The sequence below is a fragment of the Synchiropus splendidus genome, chromosome 10 (assembly GCF_027744825.2).
Source record: "Synchiropus splendidus isolate RoL2022-P1 chromosome 10, RoL_Sspl_1.0, whole genome shotgun sequence".
Taxonomy (NCBI): Eukaryota; Metazoa; Chordata; class Actinopteri; order Syngnathiformes; family Callionymidae; genus Synchiropus; species Synchiropus splendidus.
The window spans coordinates 1,205,087-1,215,964 of record NC_071343.1 but is presented as its reverse complement, the minus strand read 5'-3'; the positions used below and the strand labels follow the sequence as shown (position 1 = coordinate 1,215,964).

The 10,878-nt window shown below is 56.9% G+C and overlaps 1 protein-coding gene across 1 annotated transcript; it reads right to left on the bottom strand.

Moving 5' to 3' along the window:
- Positions 1 to 542: 542 nt before the first annotated feature.
- Positions 543 to 5,744, bottom strand: ackr3a (atypical chemokine receptor 3a). The gene is made up of 2 exons (XM_053876958.1): positions 5,608 to 5,744; positions 543 to 2,029 (listed from the first exon to the last, which is right to left on the bottom strand). Exon 2 carries the CDS (start codon positions 1,973 to 1,975, stop codon positions 875 to 877), a length of 1,101 nt encoding a protein of 366 aa, XP_053732933.1. The 5' UTR covers positions 1,976 to 2,029; positions 5,608 to 5,744; the 3' UTR covers positions 543 to 874.
- Between the last annotated feature and the right edge of the window lie 5,134 nt (positions 5,745 to 10,878).

The window sequence follows — 10,878 nt, the reverse complement described above, 5'->3', positions numbered from 1 at the left end:
GACTGAGACGCTTCTGGAGCTCATGTCAAAACACTTCCTGCTCAACTTTGATTCTTTATAGGATTCATGCCAGATCTACACTTCTTTATGTCCTTGCTTGAACCTTTGATGATTTATTTGGCCCTTGTTATTGGAGATGTTTTTCCCTTCACATGTCGTAGTCATCGCCCCCTTTGTTTTGGCTGGACGGCCCCTCACGACAGTCACAGGTCATAATGTGGCCCTTCACCTCTGGTGCGGTGGGAGAGGCTGGGGAAAGGGTGATGGCCTGGAGAGGTCCTCACAGCATGCAGGAGTGTGTGTGTGCAGGTGAGGGTCAGAGGAAATGAGCGACCTGGGCTGCACGTCACAGCCGAGTCAGGCCTCCTGCAGCTCCACAACAGACGGAGAGAGCTGCGGCACTGAGGCTCCAGCCTGAGCTCAGAGGTGGAGGCGGCGCACACACTGGGACCTTCCTCCGCTGAGGAGCTGGTCCACACCAGAGGAACCGCAGGCTCATGACCCTCCGAGTCACAGACACAGAGACACAAGTCGGTGTGGAGTTCTCAGAGTTTAATACAGTAACAGGGGACAGCTCGCGTCTTCAGTGTCTGGCAGGCTCCAACATGGAGTCACTGGCTTGGTCCCTCACACGACCGAGAGAGGGTCAACAGCAGGTCTGGAGTCCGAGTGAGGCAGAAGGGTTGGAAGGTCACCTCCAGCCGCTCGCTGGCTCCGAAAACATGATCAAACTATTTACAAATGCAGCGTCTCGGCTCTACAGGCCAGGAGCAGGCGACTCCAGGCGGCGCTAAGTGCTTCACTGAGGGCGCGCCAGAGAGAGAGAGAGAGCGCCTCACGCTGGCCACCTGTCCCGCGCCACGCCAGGCGGGCGTCAGATCTGCGGCGCGGCGTCCACGGCGGAGTACTCGGCGTCGGAGGCGTTGGAGGCCTCGATGAGGCGCGCCAGGCCGGTGCGCCTGGAGTACTTGAAGATGAAGGCCTTCATGAGGTCGTAGCGGTAGTTGCGGTGGATGAAGTTGTAGAGGACGGGGTTGACGCAGCAGTGCAGCAGGGACAGGCACTGCGTGAGGTGCAGGGCCACGTACAGCACGTTCTCCAGCCGGCAGCTGAGCGGCAGCAGGCCCAGCTGCGCCAGGGCGTCCAGCAGCAGCACCAGGTGGTACGGCCCCCAGCAGCCCAGGAACACCACGATGTAGGCCAGGATGACGCGGCGGCTCACGCGCCGCTCCTGCTCCGCCGCCGCCGGCGAGGGGCCGGCGAAGGCCCGGGCGATCAGGGCGTAGAAGACGGCGATGACGGGGAAGGGCAGCAGGAAGCCCAGCAGGATGAAGCTGAGCTGGACGCCCACCATCCACTCGCGCGGGTTCTGCTCGGGGTAGACGGGCCGGCACAGCACGCTGTCGCCGTGCGAGGACTTGACAGTGCGCAGGAAGTAGGTGTCGGGCAGCGAGGCGGCCAGCGCCAGCAGCCACACGGCCAGGCAGGCGGCGCGGCGGGCGCCCTTCCTCTCGGCCGGCCGCCGCAGGCTCAGGTAGCGGTCCACGCTCATGCAGGCCAGGAAGAAGATGCTGCCGAAGAGGTTGACGGAGAAGAGCAGGTGCGTGAGCTTGCACGCCGCCTCGCCGAAGGGCCAGTGGCCGTGCTGCGCCAGCGAGCTCACCCACACCGGCAGCGTGGCGCACACGCACAGGTCGGCCGCCGCCAGCTGCGCGATGTAGGTGTGGGTCTCGGGGCGAGGGGCGGAGTCTCGCTGGCTGCGCAGGTTGACCCAGAGGACCAGCGCGTTGGCGGCCAGGCCCACCACGAAGATGAAGGTGTAGAGCACGCACATGGAGTAGAGCAGGGCGCTGCGGTGGAAGGAGGTGGCGCACAGCGTGGCGTCCACGCTGGAGATGTTGCTGAAGGTCTCCGACAGGTTGAGCTCGCCCAGCGACCTCCACAGGTCCTCCAGCTCGCTGGTGCTCAGACTCATGGTGGCCAGCTGGAGAGGGTCCTCAGACGACGGCGAGACACACACCAGCGGGACCTGCGGGGACACGGCACACACGTCAGCCGGCGCTCGGGACAGAGGGGCTCGCCGCAGTACCACAGGCTGACAGCAGGAGGAGCTGCGTCAGACCAGCAGCGGTCCGGGTCACAGAGGCCCACCTGCACAGGAAGCGCCTCCCCGCAGCACCCAGAGACACCTGCACCACCAGGGGAGGAGCTCAACCGTTTAGCGCCACATCAACTGCCAACGGTTGGGAAACAAATGGGCCGCCTCAGAACCATGTCCGAGTCCGAGTGGCTCTGTGGGTCGATGGGTGGTTCTTCATTTCCTCACAGGGTCTCAACAAGTGTTGTGCAGCATGAGCTCCAGGTCCGAACCCAACTCCAGGTACTGACCCAACTGCAGGTCTGAACCCAACTCCATGTCCGAACACAACTCCAGGTACTGACCCGACTCCAGGTCCAGACCCAACTCCAGGTCTGAACCCGACTCCAGGACCAGACCCGTCTCCAGGTCCGGAGCCGACTCCAGGTTCGGACCCGACACCAGGTCCAGACCCAACTCCAGGTCCGAACCCGACTCCAGGACCAGACCCGTCTCCAGGTCCGGAGCCGACTCCAGGTCCAGACCCGACTCCAAGTCCAGACCCGAGCCCCCGTGACCCTGTGAAAACACAGCGCTCAGGAGCCAGGAGCGGCTCTGTCACATGCGCCATGATGGACGAGCACCAACACCAGTCCAGGTCCCCGTAAGGAAGTGGATCCAGAAAGCCAAACATAGGATGTTTCCGCAGCGTTCCAAACATTCCAAGATAAAGTCCGTGCGGGAAACCTGATGCCACTTTAGAGAGTGTTTTCACTGAGGGCCTTGTTGTGAGACAGGACTCCTGTGTTTCTTTTCTTGTCTGCGAGCGGCGCCGAGGCCACACGGCCCATCACAGACACATCTGAGTCTCATCACCACGTCCACCTGGTGACTTCAGCCAGAGAGAGGAGCGGCTTCTGCTGCGGGACCAACGGACCTGGAGGACCCACGCCGGCTTCATTTAACCACGCTGTTTAACATCCAACTGATGCTCCAGCAGAAACACCCCGATGGTCCGGGTCAGTCCACCCAGAGGCTCTGAACACAAGACGGCGGATTGAATCCACCGCTTTCTACACCAGTCGTCTCACGGCAGACCTGGGAAAAGTGCGGCCCAGGGGCCATGTGCGGCCCGATGCCTGTATTTTTGTGGCCCCTTTAATGTCAGACTAAAACTATTTTGTTCTCTGTTAGTCACCACCAGCACTTCAGCATTAAATATAGCATGTAAAATGTTCTTCTTTGCGCTGGCCATTTTTGTGTGTTTTTCTTGTTCCTCAGAATACATTGAAGGAATACCGAAAACACTTGCTGAAACCAATTGCCGTGTTATCTTGAACGTCTGGTCCAGTTATGTTGAGTTGTATTCAAATGAAGTGCATGTGGAATTAAATATTTCAATAGTTTTCATGGCATCTTTACACTTCTTACTATCCTGACTTTCACTTCATCTTCTTAGATCAACTTGTCCTTGTTACTAAAGAACATATTTTGGATATTTTTGCAGCCATCGCTGTCTTCCTTTTGATGAGGGCCCCTCACAAGTGTTTCTAATGTGGCCCCTCAGAAAATTGAATGGCCCACCTCCGTCTTACAGAGTGGTGGAGTGGAAGCGCCATGTTTTCGGGCTCCCTCCTGGTCTGGTCCTGGGGTCAGACCCAGGACTGGAGAGCAGGAGTCTCACCGTGTCACCACACATATCGAGGGAAGCTCCTCCACTGCGGGGCTCCACTGCCTGAAGATTTTTGTGGAGCGGGATGAGGCCTGCTTCTGGCCCCGGTGTGGGGTTAAAGAGTAACCAGTCCCTGTGAGGTCCGCACCTCCTCAGAGCCGTCCAGGTTGTTGTGCTCTCCTGATTTACGGCCGTCCTACTGTGTCACAACAACCCGACTCCAGCAGTAAAACATTCGACCTGACTTTAGCGTCTGACTCCAGCAGGCGGCCTGCCGCCGTGTGAAGGATCGGAGGTCAAAGGTGAGGGATCAAACCGGAGCAGAGGGGCCGTCCTCCCACAGAGCAGGGCCGAGTCAGACATCTGTGTGAGGCGCAGATGTCCCCTCGCTGCGTCCTCCTACCTGTAATCACCTGAGCCTCTGTACTTAGTCTCAGTGCCTCCCACTCTCTGCTGCTTCACTACTGCGGGGACTTCCAGAGGCGCCGCCGAGCCTCCAGCAGCTCCTCCGTTTCATCAGCACGTAAACTAGGATTAGCAGGGATCAGAGAGTCAAGGACGGGGAGAGTGTGGCCCTCCATCTCACGGAGGCTCCGGAGCTCAACCCTCCCATAGATCACTTTCACTTCTCCCTGTTCTGCAGACAATAGCTGCTTCTTCAGCAACGACTGGCAGGATTTCATTCCTCCCTCCTTACTGTTGTCATTGGTTTGTTTCATTTAAAAGAAAACGTTTCTCCCTTCAAACCTCACACTTATCTAAACAGTGTTCTAATATTCATTTTCCTTCTGAACAATAAATAAAAATAAGAATCGTTTGCAAAGAGCCTGTCAGACGCAGCCAAACCTAGTGAAACAAAACAATATTTGAGTCAAGGTTTAAGGAAACCTGCCTCTGTATTTCACTAGAAACTAGCGCTTCTGGTCTATTTTCAAAGACTTCTATGTCCATGTTTTCCCTTCGCTATCAACGCTATTTTATTAGCCACGTTTAAGCAACACCAATATCTTGCGAGCTGCGTCACTGCACTCATCCCCAGAAACGCAGTGCAAGTACACGTCGAGTACTTGAACTGGCTGTTGGAAACGATCCGTCGAAACCAGCGTGTGTTCCGTTCATAAGCCAAGAGCGGAACATAGTGCAGGAATTCCGCGCGGCTGTGAAGCCTGTTTACTTTGGTCAAAGTTTAATTTCCGACTGCAGAACACGGTCCGTCTGATCCGGCGGTAATTACAGCGCAATACTTGGAACGCAGCGAGTGGAACCGCAACAAAGCCTCTTAACTTGGGCGTTTGATAATCCGAGTGCTTTCTCTGGTGGCGAACTTTGCGGCCAACTTTTCCAGCGCCGCAGCTGAGAGCGGGCAGGACGGGATCTGGTCGCACTCCAGCCGCGGCGGAGCGCACAGGAGGGTTCGCGCGGACCGGACAGGAGGGTTCGCACGCGCCTTCAGCGCAGCAGACGGGCTGACGCGGCTGAGCCGCGGACTGTATGGAAAAGAGCTGGAGGTGCCAGCTACAGATAACACGCACGCGCCCCCGTGCGCGCGCGCGTGTCAGCATCCAGTTACAAATTAGCCCAAAGTGCCTTTTGTTTCTCAATACACAGCACTGGAGGCGGCTCACGTGCCAACGAGGCCGGGCGGGGGCCACAGGTGCAGCCGCGCGGGTTCGAGTCCCTCTCGCTATTCCGTTTAGAGATTCGCATCAGCGGTGAGGGGAAACCACAGAGACAACTGTCGAACTGCAACACAGCCAGAGCCGCGACACACGCGTCCATCCCGCGGTTCAGCGCGCGAGACCGCGCCGAGCCTCGGCGCTGATCTCCCGCAGCAGCAGCAGCAGCAGCAGCGACTCACCGGTGGAAGCGGCTCCTCTCTGGGTTCCGTTCGCGTGGATCCAGGACCGGCGGAGCTCCGAAGTGCTGCTCGCTCCCCGCCTCTCTGGGCTGCTGTGACTGGGGGCCGCCTGCTCCGCACTGGCTGATACCGAGGAAGGTTCCGCCTCCTGAATGCGTATTGAGTCCCCGCCAGTTTCGACCGAAACGTCCGCACACAGCGACTGCGTGTTTACAAGTGGAGGCGCTTCCTGCAGAGACGAGCTGGTGACTCGGCAGAAACAGTGCACAGCGTATTCACACGTAAATCCCGTCGCTTTTCTGTCAATACAACTTTACATTTGCACCACCTACCGCCATCTTCTGTTATAGCTGCTGTATTTCAAGGGTGTTTTCTCGGTTTCTGGTGGCTCTGCTGAGAGCCAACTGATCTGGGCTCCAGCCTGGATCCAGACTAGATGCCACTTGAACAATGCTGGATTGGCAGACCAGAACTGGGCCCTATATTAACTTGATTAGCAGTGGATCTGGATCCACGCCGGGTCCAGATGTCACAGTCGGATGAAAGATGGCAGCCAAGTCCACACTGGATCCGGCTGGTATTCCTGAGCGGATCTGACCACTTGTATCTGGATCCAGCCGCAGTACAACCAAGCACTTCACCCCTTCAGTCCCTGAATATGATCATAAATTGCTGATCGGGATCTGAAACGGCCGTGGCGCTCTCAGAGTGGTCTCTCCCCCGCCGGGGGTTCAGCACGGCTCTGTTTCAGCCGGACAAACCAGAGGCTTCCGAGAGAGTCGTTCATCAGGAATGACTCGCAGGAAACTGGTCTCTTTGTGACGTTTCCCTCCATGAATGAGGTCAGTGTGAGGAGCTTCTTCACTCAGACGGAACCGTTTTTTTTGCCAAAAATGTGGGGGTTTGGTCAAAAGTATCTGGAGTCAGTGGTTGATGGTTCAAATCCAGAGCGACACACTCACCAACCTTGTAGTTGGGTGTTTAAGGTTCAGTTGGACTCACAGGTCAGTCGAGAGAGCTGCAGCCTTCAAGCTCCAGTGTCCATCCAAACCAGCCTGATTTCAGAAGCTCCAGTGCCGAGACGGCCGTTGGCGTCTGGCGGCAGGTCTGGAGCGGCAGCCGGCTGCAGGTGAGGCGTGTGTCAACCACGTTCCAGGGTGTGGGCCGCGCTCTCAGACGCTCCTCTTCCTGTGGTTGGTGAAAGAGGAAACCTGGACCGGCAGGTTCAGCGCTGCGGTTTCTCCGCCGTAACTGACAAACCTGCCGATAACGGAGTGGTGGCTCGGCTCCTGACGCTGATGCTGGCTGGGGCGGGGGTCAGAGGTCGGGTTTGTGGTGACTGTATTCAGAGCTGCAGCAGCGGCTGCTCTCACCTCCTCAGCCCATTGTGCCCCATATCAGGAGCATCAGGGGGTTCACCAGCTTCCACACCAAGCCTTTGATCACACAGAGAAACCCAAGAAATCTTCATGATGTCCTCCTCCTCGATAGCGTTAGCGTGCTAGCCTCATCCGCTGCTAGCTCCAGCGGCAGCAGGTGGCCGCCGTGAAACTGAAGCGTGTGACATTTTATCGCCATCTGCCTCGGCATTTGTCTCCGAGCAACTGTACAAACGCCGGTGGAGAAATGTGAAGCAGAGAACAGGAGTCCGTGTTACAGCGCGAGGCTCCTCCACCTCTCTGCTGTTGTTTACTCAGCAGCGTGTTTGCAGTCCACGTTAGCAACAGGTCTTTTAGCGCCCCCCCACTCTGTCATTAGCCTGCTCTTTAAACAGAGGAGCTTTGATCTGCGGACTGTTACCTGTCTCCCCTGCAGACCCAGAGGGTGAGACAGCAGTCGCACAGTCCAAGGATGGAACGGCAGAAGGTTGGAAATGCTCCACCAGAGATTGAAGAGGACCAGCTTATCACAAAGTGCGACTCTAGCGCAGTCACAGAGAGATCTGGCTCGTGAGCCGCGGTTGGAGGGTGAGACAGATTTCGCTCCTATGTGACACTAGGGGGCAGACTCACAAACACTGTGTTTGATCGCGTCTTCTAAAGCAAAGAAAGGGCAGGGGTGTGTTAGCTGCAGTGGCTTCTGTGCTCCTTGAGCAGGATCGTGTCCAAGGTCCACCTGCAGGCGAGACTGTGTCACATGACGCAGCAGAAACAATGTTGGACTCCACGACCAGGATAATGCGGTTAGCCAGTTAGCTGGGCTACATGCTAGCCGATTGAAGAGCTCACAGCGCCACCCCTCATCACACAGGTGCATTGCAGTGTTTGGGCTCTCGCTCTGCACCAGAACATGAGGCGGCCTCTCAGCAGGAGCCGTGGTCCGAGTGCATTGCTGCACGCATGGCTGCAGGGATTGTGGTGAGGAGGAGGAGCTCCATCCTGAAGGTTCAGCAGCAGCGTTGGTGGTGTGATGGCGCCCGTGCTAGAGCCGTGTCATGTTTGTGTTAGCCGTCATGCGCAACATGGGACCTCAGTTTGAACTTCAGGGTGAAACTCTAGATCAGGAGAGAAAGTCAAGATCTAATCACACTTCTTCAGATGTTTATCAGTGGAGCAAAGTAACGAGTGCAGACGGGTCGCTGAGGAATATCGGAATGTTTGTCGTCCGTGCAAAGTTGTGCGTTCAAATTCAGGCTGTGGCCTTCAAGAGTGGAGCGAGAACTGACGACGACACTGCCTCATGTAGGTGACTCCGCCCCCCCCCCGGTGAGCTGGACTGGACGGGTGTCTGAAACATTCCTGCGCCCTCAGAACAAGCGTGGGGATAAACAGAGCGATGCAGAGATAAGAGGCGGATGGCGACAGCCAGAGGAAGAGAGGGTGACGTGAATGAGAGCGGGGGAGGGGGAGAGAGTTATTGCTAATGACTTCTGCTTCCATTGTCGTCTGGGGGCGACTCAGCGGGGGGGGGGTCCACAGAGCTGCTCTATTTTGGTGCAAATCTCCGGCCCTCCCCTCCATCCCGACCTCGGCCTCCGCGGCTCGGTGTGTCGGCGCAGGTGCGGCGGCCCGGCGAGGGAGCACCTCCACATTCCTGCCGCTGACAGCACATCGCTCACCGTGAATGAGTGAAACCCGAGACCACGCTCTCGTGTCACAACACACATTCAAGTGTGTGAAACAGATCCCGGGTTATTTGCGCTTGTTTTCCATCAAAGCCAGCTGCTGATATGATAAGTAGCTTCTTGGCTCGACCTCCGAACGGGGCTTCCTGCTGTCGCCGAGCCCAGCCGTGAGAGTCGGGGCACTTTTCACATGAACTCTGGACAATCACTTATTGTCCCGCCGGCCCTGGCATTCTCAGCACCCTCCTGCCAGTCAGACCACGCGTCTCCGTCCCACCTCTCAACGCTGCACAAATGAGGACTCCATAATGACACAACTATCATCGAGTCACCACGACAATTGAGTAGATTTCTTTTCACCAGTTCACCGTTCAGTCGTTGATCCACCACTCCACCATCAACTCGCACCTCCAGTCACACGGCCCTCATCATCTCCAGAAGCCCCTCAACACATCCCTCCTGTCCCGGGTCCTGGTGCACCTCCATGTGGAGGCCTCAGGTCCAGTCACCCTGCCTGCACTCTCTTCTTTAGATCCCAAATATCTGAGCTGTTTTCACTTCTTCTTTCTCTCCTCCACCTTACTCTCACTAGCAATCACTCCATCATCAGCCAACATCATGGTCCCCGGTGACTCGCCGACCTTGAATTATGACCCCATTAAAATTCCTCCTTTGGAGAGAAGCAGCTTCTCAGTGGTGACGATGACCCTTTAGGTCGCTGAAGCAGAGGCAGGACTTGCGACATGAGAGACTCGCACTGTACGAGTCAAGACAACAGACAGGCTTCGACTCATTCTGGAGCCTCCCATCGAAACCGAGCGGGGTAATTCAGGACACTGCAACAAGACAAAGGCCCCAGGAAGATCACATTTGAGGAAGTGAGGGTTAAGATTCCCGGCGTCTCATCCGGACGTCAGTCGCCTCAGAGGTGAATCACGCTCCGACTGTCGTGTCGGAACACGGCAGTAACTCAGAGGAGATGTTATTTGTCACGGCAGCGAGGTCAAGGGTCGAGCCGAAGACGAGACAGTTAGAGGAGCTGCAGAAATGTCTGGCTGCAGGCGACACATCCGTCCAGCGTGAATGGCTGAGTGACAGGTCCTGTCGGTGAGAAGGCGTCCATCTCGCTGGGTCCCCCCGGAGGCTGCCGGCTGGTAATCCAAGCCGGCGACGCAGAGTTCACAGGTGAGGTGGCTGACTTTCACCCCTATTGTGTGAGCTGCAGAGCGCGGCGGCGCTGGAATGCAGCCAGAGAAGAGAGCGTCCGTCACATGGTGGGGTCCGATGAGTCGTGCGTGAGGACGAGAGGCTTCCTGCTGACAGAGCTGCTCCTCAGACTTTTCCCGCGTCTGTTCACCCACTCTCCTGACGTGTTTGAGAACTTGCCCAGAAGGTAAAAAAAGAAGTCATCTGTAGTTGAAACGGTCTTCCTGCCTGACAGCTTGTCACAGAGTCAGTGAGTGGATGGGCGGAATTCTCCTGACACCTAGACTGAAGCACTGCATTTCTTGGAGCACTGGGTTGATCATCACGGCAGCGTTCTAAGGTCCACTATTGACAAATCGTTTAAATGTAGTTTCAGCGTGTGCCTGTAGGGGGACTCAGGTGCTCCGCGCTGTTTACGTTTCTGATCGATGGTGTATACAAAAGCATGTTCCTGTCTCAAACAGTCGCTGAGGAGAAGCTAAACATTGGAGGCCGGACATGCCAAGCGTGAGGAACTGTGAGTCACGGTGACGAGAACGGATCCAAATATTTGGTCCACTGCAACGGCAGCGGAGGCAGAGCAGAGTCACCTCCGGACTGTCGCCAGGTGTTTCAGATCCTCCTGCTTCCTGAGCTGCGTGAGAAGGACTCGGGGTCCGTGTGCGGCCCCTGCAGGGTCCAGGCAGAGCTGTTCCTCGTCACTGAGACATGCAGAGCCACGAGCAGCCGTTGGGCAGCGAGAACGTCAGGCATGAAACTGAATCCAGAGAGTGAGTCAGTGGGATCACATTGGAGCGAGGTGCCGGTCTAGACAGCAGGTCTGGTTCTCGTTACGGACAGGATTTAGGAAGGGGCCTAAATGACCGAGCGCAGTCTGAACCCGCCACTCGCTCAAGCCTCCGCAACAGGTCTCTGCACACGATAGGAACCAGGTGTGAGAGCAGCTCCGCACCGGTCGGCTTGGGCTCTGCTACAGCAGGAACCACCTCTGAGTGTGAGAA